Source organism: Phoca vitulina, unplaced genomic scaffold (assembly GCF_004348235.1).
Source record: "Phoca vitulina isolate PV1807 unplaced genomic scaffold, GSC_HSeal_1.0 scaffold32, whole genome shotgun sequence".
NCBI lineage: Eukaryota > Metazoa > Chordata > Mammalia > Carnivora > Phocidae > Phoca > Phoca vitulina.
The window spans coordinates 22,460,041-22,480,978 of NW_022589735.1; the positions used below are offsets into that span (position 1 = coordinate 22,460,041).

At 39.9% G+C, this 20,938-nt stretch overlaps 2 protein-coding genes across 3 annotated transcripts in view; both read left to right on the plus strand.

Annotated features, from left to right (window-relative positions):
- CCDC112 (coiled-coil domain containing 112) overlaps positions 1-13,220 on the plus strand; it is a 28,030-nt gene extending 14,810 nt beyond the window's left edge. Inside the window, exons 4-10 of one of the 2 annotated variants that reach the window (XM_032425329.1) lie at positions 2,584-2,673; positions 4,666-4,741; positions 5,128-5,518; positions 9,368-9,781; positions 11,526-11,621; positions 12,379-12,497; positions 12,892-13,220. In XM_032425329.1, coding sequence (XP_032281220.1) covers positions 2,584-2,673; positions 4,666-4,741; positions 5,128-5,518; positions 9,368-9,781; positions 11,526-11,621; positions 12,379-12,497; positions 12,892-12,934 — 1,229 coding nt within the window. In that variant the 3' untranslated portion in view covers positions 12,935-13,220. The remainder of the gene's footprint in view (positions 1-2,583; positions 2,674-4,665; positions 4,742-5,127; positions 5,519-9,367; positions 9,782-11,525; positions 11,622-12,378; positions 12,498-12,891) is intronic. The other variant, XM_032425331.1, reaches the window with a different exon arrangement.
- A 3,000-nt stretch (positions 13,221-16,220) lies between these two features.
- PGGT1B (protein geranylgeranyltransferase type I subunit beta) overlaps positions 16,221-20,938 on the plus strand; it is a 54,085-nt gene continuing 49,367 nt past the window's right edge. The window contains exon 1 of the mRNA XM_032425219.1: positions 16,221-16,374. Within this exon, the coding sequence (XP_032281110.1) occupies positions 16,235-16,374 (140 nt within the window). The 5' untranslated portion in view covers positions 16,221-16,234. The remainder of the gene's footprint in view (positions 16,375-20,938) is intronic.

Below are 20,938 nucleotides of genomic sequence, written 5' to 3' on the forward strand. Positions count from 1 at the left end.
TCTGTTGTTGGTTACAAATATTCATCATTGTTAACAGTGTACTAAATGTTGCCCTTAAGAAAAGGATTCTGTAAAAATATATTGTTTTGTTGTAGATTTTATATGTTGCAAAATTTTTATGTTAGAATGAAAAAAACTGCTTAGCATTACATAAAGGAAACATAATGGTTATCAGCTAAGCCTTATGAACCTTAAGACTTATATAAAAATTACACTGCCTCTACTCCTTTATAGTCAGTTAAAAGAAATTCTTAATAAATGCTTTCTTTCAGAATATACGACTGTAGTATTGTAAAAAGTCATCTTCTGTCAGGTGGTGGCAAGAATCATTCTTCCTCTTCTGTTGGGATGACAGCAGGACCTAATATAATTACCAAATGTCCAGTTCTCCTCTTTGATTTATGGAGACATCTAAACATCCCTAGTTTAATATTTTTTACTTTCTCTTAGTTCTTTAATAGATGACTAAGAAACTGATCTCTTTTTTTTTTTAAGATTTTATTTATTTGTTTGTTTATTTATTTATTTTAGAGAGAGAGCAAGAGTGTGAGCAGGGGGAGGGGAGGAGGGAGAGAAAGAATCTCAAGCGGACTGTCCGCTGAGCCAGAATCAAGAGTCAGACCCTTAACTGACTGAGCCCCCCAGGCGCCCCGAGACTGATCTTTCTATCTCTTGATCATGCCATCGTCGGAGTGTCTCCCTTCTGTGCATTCCCTTTTGTAAGGCAACTTTATTTCTATCTTTTCATTTCCCATTATTGTACAGTTTCGCCTCTCTTTATTCACACTTGGTGTTCATCTTATCTAGGAGAGGAAGGAATGCGCTGTCCCAGTATAAGTTTTTAGACGTTTCTTCTTGCCATATTACAACTTAGAAGTAGTAAATACCTTTTCCTTGCCTCAAATATCATACCACAATTTTGGCCTGTGTTTATGTAATACTGTACTTAAAGGTTGGCCCATACATACTGTCAGTTCCAAATGAATAATTAAGGGATCATTTGCCCTATCGCAGTATCACTGTAGTTGATCAAACTGTGACAAAAACAAAATAACAGAACTGTTTCCTACTTACTACACTTCGCTAGAGAAGTTGCCCAACCTACATTTCCAACAGTGAATGAATGAAATCCTATAAAATACATTAGACATGTTTCTGCTTTTATGGAACTCTTGAATTTTAATAGAAAGCAGAACAAATCCTGGGGCATCTGGCTGGCTCATTCGGAAGAGCATGCAACTCTTGACCTCAGGGCTGTGAGTTCAAGTCCCACATTGGGTGTAGAGATTACTTAAATAAATAAATAAATTACTTTTAAGAAAAAATAGAACAAACCAAAGTCACATATACATGTGTGAGGTTTGTTTTAGATATTAGCACTGGCTCTGGGCCTATAGGTAAACTTAAAAAAAAAAAAAAAATTGGTTTTAAGGGGTGCCTGGGTGGCTTAGTCAGTTAAGCATCTACCTTTGGCTCAGGTAGTGATCTCAGGGTCCTGGGACGAGTCCTACATCGGGCTCCTTGCTCAGCGGGGAGCCTGCTTCTCCCTCTCCCACTGCCTGCCACTCCCCCTGCTTGTGCTCTCGCTCTCGCTCTCTTTCTCTCTGATAGATAAATAAATAAATAAAATCTTTTAAAACATTAATTGGTTTTAAGGACTTTGGGACAGCTGTTTGGTACTTCATGCTTATTTGTGGAAAACTTGCAATAAAGGAAGAGGGGGCACATAAAGTACCCAACAATGATAAAATAATAATATCATATGAATATATATATGAATATATGATACTAGCTTAATAATTTAAATAAACATTAAAGTAAGGTTATTACTTCAGAAAGAAAATACAAGAGAAGAATCCAGTCTTTCTGCTGCTGATACAGAACATCTGAAAATGTCTCTGAGACCTTCGTCTGGCTTTCACTGTGGGCCTAGCGTGTTACTTCAGACTAGCCCGTGGGTTGAGCTTGGCAACCTGAGGCATATAGGTACCACTGCATGGCAGCTGGCACCTCCACAAGGCCGTGACCGAGACACCAGTGGGTCTCACCGACCCCTGTCGTGGAGGATGTGTTTAGATGACATTAGTTCTCATCAGGAAGTTTGTCGGTATGCATAGAATTAATATTGGGTAGACAGTTTTAATATTCCGACGGTAGAGATCAAATTCTGTTTCCATAAATTATAACAAAAAAAAACTTTTTAAGAATAAAACATGCCTACATCTGAGCTCCTGTTCCATGTATTTAGAACATTGTCCAATCATTCAAACTCCAAAGAGTTAAAAAACGGAGAGAGAGAGAAAAAGAATGAACATTTCCTTTTATAGTAAGACTTAACCCATTGTGCTTTTAAATATTGGAGGAAACTGGGAGATGCTTTAGTTAAGCAAGGTTACTTAAAATGTTCAGGCTGTTTTGACACAAATATCTTTTGTGATATTTTTTTGACCATCTTTTGTCCTTTATTTAATTGCTCTTGGCTATCTTTTACTAAGTGATAGTGATCAGTCTTACGTGTAGAACCCTGAGCTGTAACCACCTTTGTCATAGAGTTGTTTAAAAGTACATACTTCTTCCTTGTAGGAGCAAAAATCCAGCAACAATTGGCCAAAATACATAACAATGTAAAGAAACTTCAGCACCAGTTAAAAGATGTGAAGCCTACACCTGATTGTGAGTGAATTTAGATTTCTGTTCTGTCTTATGTATTAGTATTTGCTATTGCTCATTAGAAATATTTATATACTCTCCTAATAAGTGCTTTTTTTTCCTTTGGCCTTAATGGAGCCAGGCCATAATGTATTGGTTAGGGATCAGGAAAGATACATTAATAATTAACTGTGACAGGTGGTGTTTATGTAGTTGCTTTACCTTTAAAATGCTATCACATCCTCACAAATTATGAAGTTGATTGAACAGAAAATAGTGTCATGTACAGGATGGAACCTCAGGTATGGAGGAGTTCAGATTCAGCTAACGAAGAAGAAAAGAGGGAATTTCCTGATTCCTAGCCTTGTGCTTTTCCCACCATTTGCTTTTTGAAATAATTGCCTTTCAAATAATTGCATTTCGAATACATAAGGAAAAGGTTAATAGTATTGGGACAAATGCTAGCCATTTGGAAAAAAGGGAAATGGCGTTCTTACCTCCCTGCGCACACCAACATTCATTCCTGAAGGATCAAATCACTTATTAGTTATGTGATTTTAGGCAAATTACTTGATCTCTCTGAGCTTTTATTTCCTTGGCTGTAAAATGGAGATAATCATAGGACCTCCCTCAGGATTCTTGGGGAGATGAAGTGAGACAATGCATATAAAGCACCTGTCTAATGTTTATAACCTAGGAAGCACTAAAAAATGGTAACTATGACTATCCTAATTATTATTTATTAAATTAATACATGAAGCCATAAAAATCCTAGAAAAGAACATGAGTTCATATTTTTATAATTGTATTCTAGTTTATAAGAATGACAATCAGAAGCCATAAAGCCAAAAATAGACATAATTGACTACTTCACACACACACACACAAACCCAAAAACATAAAGTTGACAAATTAGAAAAATATCAGCAATACATATGTAACTTAAAAAACTAATGACCATAACATATAAAGAGTACCGACAAATTGGAGCAACAAAGGTAAGTAACCTAATGGAAAGATGGGTAAAGATTATCAGGGGCTCGTTGATAGCAAAAGAAATACAAAACACATATGAAAAAAATGCTCAGGCTCATTAATGATCACAAAAATGTCAGTGAAACCAGTCATGATCCATCTCGCCTCTCATTTTGGAAATGGTTCAAGGTGCTCGGGAAGGGGACGCTCAGGCACCGTGAGTGAGTAGAGCCTCCAGGCACCAGCAGGACAGTGCACCAGTGTTGACCATACTGTAAAGCACATACACTTTTTGATTTGGCATTCAGATTTTTCAATTATTGTCTGAAAACACTTGAGCATGCAAAATCACTACACAAAAGTATTTACCACAGCATTGTATCTACTGAAAGGTTCATCACTTGGAGAATTAATGAAATGACTCAGTGTAAATGTAGACAATGAAATATCATGAAGCCATGGGGTGCCTGGGTGGCTCAGTCATTAAGCGTCTGCCTTTGGCTCAGGTCATGATCCCAGGGTCCTGGGATCGAGCCCCGCATTGGGCTCCCTGCTCAGCGGGAAGCCTGCTTCTCCCTCTCCCACTCCCCCTGCTTGTGTTCCCTCTCTCGCTGTGTCTCTCTCTGTCAAATAAATAAACAAAATCTTTAAAAAAAAAAAAAAGAAAAAAAAGAAATATCATGAAGCCATGAAAAAAATGAGGGGGGACATACATATATTGACATGGAAACTTAACCACATGTATTTAACCACATTTTGTTAAATGAAAACTGCTTCTCACAAGGCAGTATGTATAGTATAAAACATTTCTGTGGGAAAAATAACGCTAGTATGGTTTAATAATACGTGTGCACAGGAATAAATCTATAATCAGAAAAAAACTTCAGTCATAAACATTAGCTTTATAAAAGCACAACTGTCTTATCCTTTAGGTTAAGAAATGTTGATAAATTAAGGCAACATTCCGTTTTCTCCTAACATTTTATTCTTGGTCCTACTAAAATATGACATAACCGTCTTTCCATGTTATTTTTTTTACAGTTGTTGAAAAGCTCAGAGAAATGATGGAAGAAATTGAAAATGCGATTAACACTTTTAAGGAAGAGCAGAGGTTGATGTATGTTTTAAGTTCATTTTGATATAAAATTATTGACCTTTATTTTTCATTACCTCTCCACTAGGTTGTTGTACACAAGCCATTTTATTGTTCTGTATTTAATATTAGTCTTACACAAGAGCAATATAGCACCTCTCTTCTTTTATTTTAGGTTTCAGATTGCTTTTCACGTTGCAAGTGAATTTTCACTTATATTTGGACAAGATAGAAAACCCAAATAAGAATTTGAAAGATGTTTTTTTTCCCCTCTTTATAATGTTAATAATTGTAAGTCGAGAGGATGACACGTAAAGAGTCAGGAATAATGAAATTTGAGGGGAAAAAAGGCAAGGTTGATATGGATTGGTTTGTATCTTATTATTCAAAGTTTACCTTTAAAATTTCAGTTATGAAGAGCTTCTTAAAGAAGAGAAAACCACCAATAATGAGTTGAGTGCCATATCAAGAAAAATCGACATGTGGGCTTTGGGTAACTCAGGAGCAGAGGCGGCTTTCAGAGCCGTGTCAAGCAAGCTTCCTGTAGACAAAGAGATGCTGAGCACTCTTCCAGAAGAAGTGGTAGATTTCGAAAAATTCCTTCAGCAAACAGGAGGGCGACAAGGGGGCTGGGATGACTATGACCACCAGAACTTTGTGAAGGTGAGAAACAAACATAAAGGGAAGCCAACGTTCATGGGAGAAGTTCTCGAAAACCTTCCTGGAAGAACACAGGAGGAAGTTCAGCAGCACGAGAAATGGTATCAAAAATTTCTGGCCCTGGAAGAAAGAAAAAAAGAGGTAATAATCACAACAATAGCTATTACTTGTTGTATGTTTCTGTCTTCCAGGCACAGTGCTAGACTCTTTAACATGGATCGTTAACTTTACAACCACTCGTGTAGTGTGTTTATAGTCCCCCACCCCACTGTCCTATAAAAGAGAAACTGAAGCAGTGAGAAGTTAAGTAATCTTACCCAACTAAGGGAGCACCAGTTGAGCTTCCTCAAGGCCAAACATTTCTACCCTAAGAAATACAACAGGCCAGAAAACTTCTGATGGTGGGCAAAACCCCCCTGTGTCCGCCTGAAGTGTGGGAAATCCAGAGCTACTTAGGCTTTTGGTAAAAGTCATCTTACCACCAAGGCCTGATTGTTTTCAAGAGAAAATAAAAAGGTGGTAGGGAAAGACTCTTTGATTCTTAAATGTTTCTTGGAGTTTTGGAGCTTAAGCCTCATTGTTTATTTTAAAAGACTCAAGATGTTGGCTACCCCAGAGGAAAGAGTAAGTCTTACTGGTAGCAAATACCTAACAGGTTCCATTTTCACAATCATATTACTCTGGCTTTGGTTTAAATCAGGACTTCTCAACCTTGGCACTGTGAACTGTTTGGGCTGGAGACTTCTTTGCTGTCCTGTGCATTGTAGATGGTTAGCAGCATCCCTAACCTCAACCCTCTAAATGCCAGTAACACCCCCTTAGTTGTGATCATCAACGATGTCTCCATGCATTACCCAGTGCCCCCTGGATGGCAAGAATTGCCCCTGGTTGAGTACCATGGGTTTAGACAGTCTGAGTCTGAGTCCCTTTTTTTTTTTTTTTTAAGATTTTATTTATTTGACAGAGAGAGAGAGACAGCTAGAGAGGGAACACAAGCAGGGGGAGTGGGAGAGGGAGAAGCAGGCTTTCCGCCGAGCAGGGAGCCCGATGTGGGGCTGAGTCCCTTTTTTGTAGACTTTCATTATAATAAACATCAGCTAGCTTGGTTTGACAGCAGAAGTATGATTGTTCAACAGATGACGTACCTAAGGAGCATTAAAGAAATGTCAATTCCACATTTAATTTAAAATTTTAGAGAAAATAACTAGGGTTCATTTGTTGTTTTTTTTTCCCTTCAAAATAAGTTGAATGTAGGAAAATTGACATTTGGAACTTTAAGAAAATTTTTTTAAATAAGTCTTTTTTTGTTGTTTTTTAGAGAGAGTGTGCAAATGTGCACTCATGGAGGGGGTGGGGAGGGCAGGAGGAGCAGAGGGAGAGGGAGGATCTTAAGCAGGCTCCACATCCAGCATGAAGCCCATCACAGGGCTCAATCTCATGACCCTGAAACCGTGACCTGAGCCAAAATCAAGAATCAGGCGCTTAACCGACTGAGCCACCCAAGCACCTCGAAACAAGTCATTTTTAAAAATTCAAAATAATGAGCTGTTAAGAATTATTTGGGCTTTTTTTTCCAGGATACTGAAAACATGGGGTCCCTGGACCAGCAAAGTCAGCATCACCTAGGACTTGTTAGAACTTTCTGGGCCCTAACCCCAGACCTAATCTGAACTCTGGGTGTGGGGAGCAATCTATGTTTTCACAAGGCCACTGGGTTATTCCGTTACGAGCTCAAGTTTGAGAGCCACCTCTCTAGGGAAAAGGAGCAGGCACAGCGCTTCTTGTAATAAAGGTGAACCACCTGGATTCTAGCTCACTCTTCTTCTCAGTCTATTTCCTGTTGTTTGACACCTGATTGAATGTAGGAGTGAGGTAGATGGGGTGTCAGGTTGAGGGGCTGTTTACTGAAGTAGGACATGTTGGAGAAGAGGGAATTTTGGGGGAGAGCCTCAGGAATGTAGTTTTAATTCTACTGAGTTTAAGATGATGAGTAGGAAGGTGCCTGGCTGGCTAGAGAGTGGAATGTGCGACTCCTCATCTCAGGGTTGGGAGTTTGAACCTCACGTTGGGTCTAGAGATTACTTAAAAATAAAATCTTTAAAAAAAAAAAAGATGATGAGTAGGTGATTTTCCATTTTTATTTCCCACTTCCCTTAACATGTCCTGTGTTTTGCCCAACTGAAGATAATGATTTTCGGACGTGCTCTGAACTTTCTGGCCCGAGCACCCTTGCTTGTCTTGTTCCGTCTTTCTGGAGCCTCCATGCTTTCTTCCCCCCCTTCAGTGCCAGCCCATCAAAATCTGCCCAGATCAGATGCTACTTCCTGCTTGCCCACTGAGACACAGGAAGTCCCCTCAGAATTCACAGACACCTCGTGTATACTTTTTTTTTTTTTTTTTTTGAGATAGAGTGTGAGCAGGGGGCGGAGGGAGGGCAGAGGGAGAGAGAGAATCTCAAGCAGTCTCCATACCCAACACTGAGCCCGACCCCGGGCTCAATCCCACTACCCGGAGATCATGACCGGAGCCAAAATCAAGAATTGGACACTTAAGCAACTGAGCCACCCAAGTGCCCCTTGTTTATATGTCTTCTTTGACATGCTAGGGCACATATATGTGCTAGTGTTTATGCATGTATCTTACCTCACCTGGAGCTGTGCTACTCAAACTTGGTCCATGGACTAGATGTTAGTTTGTAAGCTGTTGCTGGTTTCCAGTAGGATAAATCGACTGCACCAGAATCAGCTACTCAATAAGCACACTGTTTAGTTAAGTTCACTTTTTTTTTTCTGTAGAAAACTTTCTCATTGAAGGAAGCAGTACACTGATTTACATTCTGGCGTAAATTGCTGATATTTTTGTGGACCTGCACTTTGAGAGACTCTGTTCTAGATGGCACTTGGTACTGTTCTAATTATCTGTGGCTCCTATCACACCACCTTGCGTATAGTACACGTACCACAGGGATTTGTCTCATGAATGTATGATACACCATGAGAAAAGATGAAGAAACAGTGTCCTGACTGGAGGGGAAAGTCATTCAATAGATGTATCCTTTATGGCTGCCAGCAGGCTGCTAGAATTTTAAATAATATTTATATACCCATAAATGCAATATAGCAATTTTACTTTTTTTTTCACACTTGTGAATCAGTATGTGCCAGGCACTGACTCACTGCATCTTCACAACAACCCTGTTTGAGAGGTACTACCCACTGCCATTACAGATGAGCAAAATGAGGTCAGAGAAGCTTCGTGACTCATCCAAGAGCACACCTACTAAATGGCAGAGCCAGGATTTGGTCCCAGACGGCTGGCTTCAGACCCATGCTCTCAAGCAGCGCACTTGTAATTCCTCTTCTGATACTTGACAGAGAAAAAGTCACTCAGAAAGTATTCTAAGCCTAGACAGAGGGTTTGGAAGCAGAGTGAGTTGATCAGAAGAAAGAGATGTTCCCTATGAACGCAAACGAAGGGGGTAAAGGAGAGGAGGCCACTTGATGAGGTGCAGTCTTTGTGAACCTGGAGATTAAGAGAGGAAGAAGGCCAAAAGGATAAACCAATACTCAGTGTTTAAAAGGTACATTATTGGGGTGCCTGGGTGGCTCAGTCGTTAAGCGTCTGCCTTCGGCTCAGGTCATGATCCCAGGGTCCTGGGATCGAGCCCCGCATCGGGCTCCCTGCTCAGCGGGAAGCCTGCTTCTCCCTCTCCCACTCCCCCTGCTTGTGTTCCCTCTCTCGCTGTGTCTCTCTCTGTCAAATAAATAAATAAAATCTTTAAAAAAATAAAAGGTCCATTATTTAAAAAAAAAATGAAGTAGGAAAAAAATTGCATTGGTTTAGGAAAAAAAAAATGCTTTAAAACCTAAGCAACCAGCATCCTGCAAACAATATTCTTTCTAGAAAGATGGATTTGAGGTCGCCTTTTCGAGTGCTCTTGGTTATTAAAAATGTTTTTCTCTTGCTGTCCTTTTTTTTTTTTTTAATCAGTCTATTCAGAACTGGAAAACCAAAAAGCTGCAAAAGAAGGAGGAAATTTTCAAGTTGAAGGAAAAGGCAGAGAACATCTCTCTGCTCCTGCACAATAAAAAAGAAGATAATCAGAAGCGAGAAGAGGAGCAAAGAAAGAAGCAGAAACTGGCCGTGGAAGCGTGGAAGAAGCAGAAGAGTCTCGAAAGGTCAATGAGGCGTGCCTCCCAGGTGAAAGAAGAAGCAGAGAAAGAGAAGCATCAGCAGAAAGAGCGCCGTCGCCAGTTTAAACTAAAAGTGCTCCTGGAGAGTTACGCCCAGCAGAAGAAAGAGCAGGAAGCACTTCTGAGGCATGAAAAGGAGATGAGGGAAAAGGCGGAAAAGGCCGAAAAGAGGAAAACCGCTGCCGAGGAGATCTCCAGGTTTCAGGAACGAGTGAGTCAATAACAGTTCCTGGGTAGCCTTCAGGGCCCCCCCGTAGGGGTGTTGCCTCCAGACTGAGGTCAGCGAAAACGGGAGACCGCGCAGAAGTGGGGTGATGGAGGTGGTGGGCCGGGGTCTTCAGGAGGCGGGCAGGCAGTGAGGGAAGCCTTCCAGAGCTGCGGGTGGCAGACCGAAGGTGATGCTGGGGTGGAGGCTTGAAGAAGAGGGGTGGGGGGGTGGATCCTTCCTGGCAGAGGGAACAGCATGAAGGGCAGCTCGCAGGAGGGTGACGGTGTGGTTTGGGGGGAAACCTGTAAGAACTGCAGGAATGTCAGGGCACCACACAGGAGCTGGGAAGCAGCAGGGGACGAGGCTGGAAAGGTGGCCATGGACTGGGCCACGCATGTCCTGTCTTCTCTGCCAGACTGCCGGTCTCTACCCCACAGGTGATTTGCTTATTTGTTCACTGTCCATCTCCCCACCACCGTGAAAGCTCCATGAGAGCGGAGGGTTTGTCCTTTTTGTTCATCCTTGTACCCTAGGGTCTGGTACAGTATAGAAACTCAGTATGGACTTAAGGGAATCAAGGTTACTGCAGCGAGGTAGGGGATAATAGGGGAGTTTAAAAAAACATATACAAGAAAAATGCTAATAGAAGAAAGAGTTTACAGTTTTACTATTAAAGTGGAATTCAGTCCAAAAAGTATTTAAAAAGATAAGGAAGACTGTTTTTTCAAGGTTTATTTATTAGAGAGAGAGGGTTGAGGGCGCGTGCATGTGCGCGTGGGGGTGGCAGGCAGAGAGAGAGAATTTCCAGCAGACTCCATGCTGAGCATGGAGCCCAGTGCAGGGCTCAGTCTCATGGCCCTGAGATCATGACCTGAAACCAGGAGTCGGGCACTTAACCAACTCTGCCACCCAGGCACCCCAGGAAGGATACTTTAAAATGAAAAAGGGTTCAGATGAGATAGAACTAGGGGCGGCTGGGTGGCTCAGTCAGTTAAGTGTCTGCCTTCGACTCAGGTAATGGTCCTAGGGTCCTGGGGTCAAGCCTCCAGCCAGGCTCTCTGCTCAGCAGGGAGCCTGCTTCTCCCTCTGCCTGCCACTCCACCTCTTGTGCACTCTCTCTCTCTCTGTCAAATACATAAATAAAATCTTTAAAAAAAATGAGATATACCTGTTATGAAATAATTCTTATGAATTGTTATATGCATCAAAAGACATATAAGCAACTGTCATAAAGCAAAAAATAAGGGAAATGCAAAGAAAAATAATAGACAAAAGCACATTAATGGAACTTCCCTTAGTCCATATGTAAAAATCTTCCTAAATAACAAAAGATCCCATGCATTCTTCCCACCGCCCACCAAAAAAGGCAAGCAGGCCGCACAATAAAAGACCTAGAAAAAAAAGAAATCATGTAAAACAGAAAATATGTGAGAGATCTAAAACCAGACATACCCGTATCAATAAGTGAAAATAGGCTTAGCTCAACTATTAAAAGAAAAGGAGTTTTAGATTGAACTATAAAATAAAACAAGAGATAGCTAAAGAAAGTGATTCAGGAAGGATGTGCATGTGTTACATTTATATTCAGGATAAATACAGCTCTTAGCCTTTGTTGGAAAAGGTTAATATTGAAGTCTTGATATTTAGGGTAATTTAATTTTACTTGCAAGCAACTGACCTTTGAAACAAATTCCACTGAATTTTATTTTCTTAATGTTACTCTTCTTTTGTTGATGTATTTTTTTAGGATTTACATAAACTCGAATTGAAAATTCTAGATCGACAGTTAAAGGAAGATGAAAAGGCAGAAAAACAAAGGAAACTGGCAAAATTAAAAGAAAAGGTGCTGTGTGCTAAGATTTATTTTTATTGTTACTATCCTAACTCCTTGATTTGTAAGGAGACAAGCATAAAATCCATTTTCTTTATATCCAGAGCTCTATTTCTGTATCACTTTCTCTAGATTTCGTACTTAACGGATTTACATATTACAAAGCACAGTTTAGTACAACTTAAGCAACTGTTGTTGGAATTCTGCCATTTCACATTCTAAGCACCTTATTTTCTTTTACCCTGAATTAATTTTCTCTTCCTACTCTTCATTCTGTTTTTCATTTTTTTTCTGTATATGCCTCTGTTTTAGACCTATGGCAGCTAGGAGCATTGCTTAATCTCCCTGGGAGTACACGGACTACAGATGTTGGTGACTCTCATGGGAACGGAAGGAACGAAGGACTTCTGGTGGTTATTTATCCTAAATTTATTGTCTGGCTATCCCACTATCACACTTGGTGGCATTACATTTCCCTCAGAATAGAAACAAAAAATAGAAAAACAGTGGAAGCAGAATAAAGTAATTGAACTAGAAAAAAGAAGCTAAATTAACAGTTTATTAATAGATTGATGGAGTCCAGATTTTAGGTTAGCTCTCGGAGCACAACCAGAAGTTTGCTGAAAAGGTTAACAGTTTTATTTCTGTTTAGCGAATGTCAAGGATGTTTCTTATAACTGCTTGCTGTTGTTACTAAAGATCTCACTCACTAGTCCAAACTTAATAGTTCATATAAAGTAACTGGCACTCATTTTCATTCTGATTACAGGTTGAAAACAATGTTAGTAGAGATCCCTCTAGGCTTTACAGACCTACCAAAGGTTGGGAGGAACGGACCAAGAAGACGGGACCCACAGGCTCTGGGCCACTTCTGCGTATTCCACACAGGTAAAAAGGAGTTAGAGTGGGTGTCCACTTTATAACAACTTAATAACTACATATTTATATTTTATACAATTTCTATATGCATGCTAGATTTTACAGTAAAAAGCTGATAAAAGTTGCTAAATAGTGTTCAATTATTTGGATGTTCTATCATTCCTATACATTGAAAACTTGAGCTATTTACACTTCGTACCTAATGACATAGAGTGGCATTTTACATGGTGCTTAGATTCTGACATGCATATGTCAACAATCTTGTATGGTCAAAGTCACCCATGAAAAGCCTTTTACTTATATAGGAGGCATATTATCTCTCAGTGAGTCCACTGTAGAATTTAATTAGGATTTTTAAAAAAATTCCCTTTGTATTTATAATTGCACTTCTTCTTCTCCCTAGGGCTATTCCAACCTGGAGACAAGGACTTGACAAAAGAGTATGAGATAATGAAGTTGGTATTCAGTTGATGAGAATGTCAGCATTTTCATACCAGGAGAGAGTCAATAACTATGTTCTTTAAATAGTACTAGCCCCAGTCAGATTGGTAACTCTGTTATATGTGAATCAACAGGTACTGAGTTTCATGCGGCATTGTTGTAGCTCGTGTTTATACTCAGAGGGTATTTAATGTGTATGTTGGCCTATTATTGATGTAAATGTTTTTTGAATAAGTATATGTTACAAACATGATTTCATTTAAATACTCAGAACATTTCAAAGATATTTTGTTTTTGTCATGGCATAGCAAAAAAAATTGGGACAATCATAGAGTAACTTTTTTTTTAAACAAAAATTTTTTAACATTTATAACTTGGAGGTGAATTAGCTCAAGTAACAAAAATGTAAAGGTTTTCCTTTTTTGGGGGAAGTAAGTTAGTACTTTTCTAAGTTTAACAAATTGGTAGTTTGTCAGTTGTTACATTTTTGTGTAATAAATATTTTGTATTTGTTGGAAGCATGCTTTGTTTTATATAGAGAATATTTATTTTAAAAATATGCCTCACCTCATATATATCCTATTATTTGTATTACCGATATCTTTTTGGTTTCCTTTAGCTATTCCCAATTTCCCTTTAGCCTTTCTGGATGTCACACATTTATAAAGCCTTTGTGTCTATCACATCTTCCTAGCTGGTGCAGTTTTCTTTACTGCTTCTGTTTGACTCAAAATATTTGGTCAAAAGAGTTAACTTTAAAATTTCCAAACTTTTGTACGTGAAAACACAATTTAACTTAATTTGACTCAACTTTTCATATTATAAAATCTTAGTTCCTAACTTTAATCAGTTCCCATCTTACAGGAAAGATACATATATGTAATAAATATAGAAAACTCATTTCTTTTAACTTTTATCTTAGAATATCTTTCATTTATAACTTGATACATCTAGGCCAAATGACTCAGAAATTTACTACTAGTAGTAACCTTTACTTATTTCACAGTTAATCATCAAAGCAGATGGCTTCCAAATTTTGTAAACCGAATTCTGATTACACAATTATTGGTGCAAAATGAGAGAAATAACATAAAACATCCTTAATCAGGAATGCGTGTTTTATTTGTAGTCCTTGTTCTCTATAACTTTTTTTTAAATGATTGGAGGCAGTTTAAGAAATAAAATATTGGACAACAGATTTTAAACACAGAATGGAACTACTACAAGATAGAAAAAAGAAAGGTTTCTTACATAATAGATTTTGAACATGTTGTTTTTTATTGCACAGAAAGGCAGCTATCCATTTCCTGCATCTAAGGGAAGCATACTGCGTAGTGTGATTTTATGGCTTTTTGTCTGTTTTTTGGGTTGTTTCTTAATAAAAGTATGGAGTTTTCTTTGACAAAACCAGTCTTTCTAACTGAATCTGAAATAAATGAGGGATTTATTATATGGATCTCTATATAAAAGGTATAGAATAAGCAATAATTAATAGTATCTTCAGTTATAGGCTCATAGAAGAGATAAACATTTCTTATACTGATTTAAAAAGGATATGAGTAAGAAATTTAGAAAAAATCCCTAAAAGGAAAATGTTAATAAAGCACCCATAATTCCATTACTCCAGGGTAACTTTTTCCAAAAATATGCCTACATATTTTAAAATAGCTATAGTCGTAGAGTATATTTTATTTACTATACTAAATCACATTATACATACTTTCCTATGTTTCTATAGAATTCAAACATTATTGTTTAATGGCTAAATAATATTCAATTATATAGATGTTTTACCATTCCAATACTTTTTACATGGGGGTTGGCTTCTGTCATGCATATGTCAGTAATCTTGTGTGGTCACAGTCACCCATGAAAACCCTTTTACTTACCTAGGAGGCATATTACATTATTTCTCAGTGAGTCCATCATAGAATTTGGATCAGATTGCTGATTCCTGAGCTGAGAATCAGATGAAAATATTTGGGTTCTCTTTAGTGGCCCAGTTGAATAGGATTGTCTTTCTGAGCATATATAGACTGCATTGTTCATCCTAATAAATTAAATATGTGTGATATGACTGCACTTTGAACATGCTCAGACATTTGGTGGTGCATGTTTGTGAGAGTAAGATCTTAACTGTAATAACAGAACGAAAACTCTAGACTGGGCATACCTGAAAAGCAAGGAGTGTGGCCTCCCTGTTTGTAAGGAAGCCCCAAGAACAGCCCTCCGCCCATACCCAGCCCTTTGGTAATGCAGTATTTGTTAAAGACATACAGGAATACCTGTGAATAAGTAGTTAGTAGTACCTAAAATTAGGCGCTCTGGATTACTGAATAGGTAGAAGATAACTCCAGCCCACACAGTATGTATTTTAAGTAAATTTTTCTAAGAAAGCTAACAAAATCATACTCAAACTTAGCCTAGCTGACTATAGAGAACTTAGGTTTGAGCCTGATCTTTGGGTGGATTTTTTCCCCAAGGACTGCCTCGTGACGCAAATTAAGTTCCTCTTTAAAAAAAAAAAAATAGCCAGAAGCATGTTTTTCATTTTTTAATATACGGGTAGTTGGTGAACATTTGAGCTTGTTTGCTTGGCAAATTGATGCAACATTGATGAACACACAGACTCAAGCATTAAGAATTCAATCTTTTAAGACTTGAAAAAGAAAATGTTGCAGTCACACGTATGAATATGTTAAAAGTCTATATTGTGTGTATATATGTATATTGTGTATATATACAATATACATATCTATTTTAAGTGATTGCTGGTATCCTAGAGAGGACTAGGAACGCCTCTGAACTTAGGAAGCGTCAATAATTATTTAATAAACATTTATCTCCACGGCTTGATTTGAAGGTCTAGCCTCCCTATCCAGTTTAAAACCGGGGCCTTCCAAAAAAGATTAATTCTGATCCATCCATTTTCACATATACCATCGTTTAGGGCCGTGATTGTCTCAAAGCGAACTAGAAGCTTTTGATCTTGCACTTCCTCTCAAATATCTAACGAGGATCAAAAGTTCTGGAGGGATTTGTGGGCTGAATTTTACAAGGCTCGAGAGGGGTGTCCAAGCCTGCGGGGCTCAGAATAGAAAAGGTGCGGTCTAGAGAGAAATCCGAGGCATAAAGCGCTGCGTAAGAGCGCTCACAGCGAGTAGTTTCAACTACCGACGGGCGCGCGGCCGGCGCACTGCCCATCCCCGCGCGCCATCCCCGCGCGCCAGTGTCGCCCCTCGGGGCTCCTTCACGCCGCGCGCCAACTGCTTCCGGGTCGCGGCGGACGTCGCTTCCGCAGCAGCATGGCGGCCACGGAGGATGAGCGGCCGGCGGGGAGCGGCGAGGGAGAGCGGCTGGATTTCCTGCGAGACCGGCACGTGCGGTTCTTCCAGCGCTGCCTCCAGGTCTTGCCCGAGCGTTATTCTTCGCTCGAGACCAGCAGGTAACTGGGAGTCACGGTCAACGGGGGTGGGCACGGGGCCCCGGCCCCAGCGGAAAGGCACCGCGGAGCCGGCCGGCTGACCCGGCGCCTGCAGGGCCTGCGCCGCCGCCCACCCGGCCCTGCCGGGTTCCTCTCCTCTCGGGCGGGTCTGCAGTCACCCTCACCCCCCCGAGCTATGGGGGGAGGAATGGGACAGCAGTAAGTCGAGGGCTTGTGGAACCTCCAGTTTCTGCCTTTATCACTTCCCAACCATTTTTCCTGTCAACTCTGAGCTTCCTCTGTATTCCCACTACGAGGCTGTGAATCACTTGGCCTCGTTACTTCCGAGTATAGAAGGAAAAAGACAAATCATTGTAGGTAAATAGCCTCGCCTGTGCTACCCTTTCCTCCAAAGCGTTATTAACTCTGAATTGAATATCTGTGTGGTATGTCACGTATAGGAGCGGCGCAGAGCCTGTAAGGTTTGAGTAGAAATTAACTTTCCAGGAATTGTAGATCTAAGGGTAGGAGAAGGTTGGCGGAAGAGGTGCAGTGTTCCGTGAAGCAGCCTGTTAAAAGTGTATTTGCTGTAGCCTTGTGAGTTGGAGTTGGCTGAGGAGTGTGATTTGGCTGCGGCTAAAAAACTGTGAATTAGTCATTCAGAGTAAAAGTCTGGGGATGAGAGGAAGGAGGCGGTCCTTGCTCTGCGGTGCTGTGTTTTGAGTGAGGCTCCAACGCCGCGTGGGACTGGATAAGGAGAGAGCCGATTGGTTTTGCTCTCATCTCTCCGTATTTTTTGAACTCTGATTCTCTGGTGTATTTTGAACATTTCATGGCTGGGTCAGATTTGTAAGTTTTATAGATTACTTCTGCCTAGTGCTCTAGAAATTTAGTATGAGAGGAGCTGGAGTACAGCTGAACAAGACAAGTGGTTTCAATAGAGTTCTGTGCAGCATGGGGTTAATGTGTGTTAGCATGGGGTTAATGGGAGCGTGTAGGAAGGGCAGATATCTAACCCAGACTTCTTTAGAGAGGCCTTCCCAAAAGAGATCCATCCCTTCCAGTCACCACCTGAAATTATATATTTATTGGTTTATTTGTTTAATATTTTTCTTTCACGCGGGATTGTAAACTTCACGAAAGATCTTTTTCTAGTTTACCTCTATGATACTAGAGCTGCCCTGTCCGATGTAGTAGTCGCTAGCCACATTTGGCTGTTTAAATTTGGATTAATTAAAATTAAATCACACGAAAAATTCAGTTCTTCTGTTTGCAGTCGCCACTGCATTTCAAGTGCCCAGTCACCACATTGGCCAATAGCTTTTGTTGCTGTTTCAACATTTCCATCATCCCAGAAAGTCTTTTGGGCAGTACTGCACTAGGACCTTGAACAGTATCTGGCGTATAAGAGGCACGAAGTAAATATTTGTTAAATAATGTGAGCAGAGCCCTGAATAATGAACACATTCTTGCTAAAGGGAGAGTGAAGCATTATTTATAGTCCTTTCTCTATCCATAGGTGTTGATTGATCATCAGAGCACATCCCTAGACCTAAATTAAGGTTTCCAAAACTTACCCCACTGAGTAGAACAATATGCTATGAAACAAAGGATGATAATAGATCACACATTTTATGGGGATTAATTTTATGTGAATTTGAAGCGTTTAGATAAAAAAAAATCTTCCATCTTGTGCTTGTTAAACAGTTGAACTTTGCTCGTAGCTGTCATTTTAGGTCTGTGGTTGTATTTTCAAAGTGCCAGTGTTTGCTCTATTTAAAATTCCAGCATGGACAAAACCATATATACTAATGCATGTTGGTAAACTGTGTAATGGTGCTCATAGCGTAAGTAAAACTGCAGAAATTGTCTGATTGAACAACTGATTTCATAACTTCAGTATAATCTTAGAATCTACACCAGGCATTATATAGTAGATGATAATGTATAATGTCATGGTACATTAGTTAAGAAATATTATGTCCTTTTTATTCCTAATGTTTATCACTTGAGTAGAATATTTTTTATTTCTTGTTTTCTTATGGCACACTTAATAACCGCATTTAAACTAATGTGCACATAGCAGTTTTTGTAGTGATTTTTTTCAAGTTTCTCAGTTTTTCTCTTTCCTGAGTCAGTCTTTGCTTTCCTTAGTTTAGCGTTAAGTCCTTTTGTGGTGTATGTGATTTATAATTGTATGCTTATGAAGGAGCTCTGAGCTTTTAAGCAAAGGCGACTGATCACAAAATTTCTACTGATGCCAGAGTTTTCAGATAAAACGATGTGTTTGCTAAGTCACAGTTCTTAACCTGGTATTGCTATTTAATTCCATAGACATTTGTTGAGTGCCTACTGTTTGGGTACAGGGATGCAGTGCAAAACCGGTGATTTTTGGTGTGCCTTTCTTCTTACTGATAGATGTGACAAAGGAGACTCTCAGGAAGGCTGATAACGGACTAGACATTTAGATACTTATTTTTTGACCCACCATTTTGGCAAAATTACTTTCATTTCCCTTTTGCTTTTAGTTTGACAAATAGGACTGAATAATTTTTATTTTTCTAATAACAATGGCTTTATGAAAATAAAGTGTTTCACCTGTGGCTTTTTTTCATATTAACTTCTGAAAGGTGGTAGTTATTAGTTACCTCATGTGAATATTAAACCTTGGGTTGTGAGCTTTGTGCATTAACAGGCTTCTTTTTTGTGAGTGGTTTAGAGAGTTTTTTGGTCATAAGTTGTTATTGCCATTCGTATTTGGGTAATGGGAGTTAAAATAGGTTTTTTTAATCGGAGAACAAAATACTGACCATTTTCTATGTATGTTACTTTTACAGATCCAGCTGCTCTCAAAGAAGGGTTTAGATGTTTGGTTTTTATTTTACAGGACATCACAATCTACCTAGTCTTTCCTAGTCCTTCCATATTCCCCTGTGTAGCCTGTGTTGTAACTGCTCAGCTGACTACCGTCTAGCAGCTACTCTGCTCTTTCATTCCCTCCCTTACCCGAAATATATTGCGGTCCAGCAGTGTGTTTCTCAAAGCATGATGGCGACGATGGGAGGCTCTAAATCAGTGACATCCTCACATGCTTATAAGATGCAAGTACCTGGGGCACCTGGGTGGCTCAGTCAGTTAAGCGTCTGCCTTTGACTCAGGTCATGATCCCAGGGTCCTGGGATCAAGCCCAGTGTCAGACTCCTTGCTCAGCAGGGAGCCTGCTTCTCCCTCTCCTCCCTGCTTGTACTCTCTCACTATCCTTCTCTCTCTCTCTCTCTCTCTCTCTCTCTCTCAAATAAATAAATAAAATCTTAAAAAAAAAAAAAAAGAATGCAAGTACCTGAGCCCCTCCCCGGTTCTGCATCAGACTCTTTGTGGGCCTGCCAGTGTGCATTGTGACAAGCATCCCATATAGTACTCATGCACCCTAACGTTTGAGACTGTTTGCCTGATAGGAGAAACAGATGTACAAACAGATTCTTAGAACAGTGCCTCCCAACTCTACTATGCATATAAATTACCTGGGGATCATCTTAAAATGCAGATTCTGATTGCATAGGTCTGGGAGGGGTCTAAGGCCCTGCAGGTCTAACAGGTTCCCAGGTGATGCTGATGTTGCTGATCCCTTGACCACACTTGAATTTGTTTGTACAATGATTGTGGATTCACAGGATATTATGGGAGCACCTTAGCTCAACCTGAAGAGAGACATGTCTCAGAGATGGCTTCTTGGAAGAAGTAACCCTGGAGCTAAATACTAAAGAATGTGTTTAGTTTGGGGGGATGGGGGATGGATTATAGGCAAATGGAAAAGACAATAAAGGCAGATAAGTGAATGTTGAGCAGAGACACTGCAATCATTTGTTTAATAGTGGTTCAAAATGTAAGGCAGGTGTGGTAGGAATTTAGTCTGGCGGGCAGACATGGGCCAGATTACAGAAGGCTTTGTGTGCCAGGTCAAGAAACTTGAATTTGATATCACATAAGTGATGGAACTTTGCCAAGCAGTGGATCTTCCTGGTTAGATATGCGTTTCAGAGTGATCGTTGAATTTGAGATTGGTTGTTGTAGTAGTAAGTGGGCCCAGACCAGAACCAGGAAGACCAGTTAGGGAGCTGTTGTAGACCAGTTAGGGAGCCAGATGCTGGGGCAGAATGGATAGGATGAAGGGGTATAGGAAAAAGGAGGAGTTCCAGGATTCTAGGATTGGAACTGCCATCTGGTCTAGAGAACAAGGGGCTAAAGGAGTAGGTTTAGAAAGGAAGATGATTTCTTTCTTTCTTTTTTTTTTTTTTTTTTTTTTGACAGCGAGAGCACTAGTGGCTTGGGGAGGGAAGGTGGAAAGGTGGAGGGGAGAAGGGAGAGAGAGAATCTTAAGCAAGCTCCACGCCCAGCACCAGGCAAGGCAGGGCTGGATCTCACGACCCTGACACTTAACCAACTGAGCCACCCAGGTGCCCTGAAGATGATTTCTGTAATAGTACTTATTATATAGCTACTTATTTTTCCCATAATTTAACCTGCTTAAGATTAGGAGGCTTGTTTTATTCGTTTTTGTCATGACATCTAGTCTGTAGTAAATGTT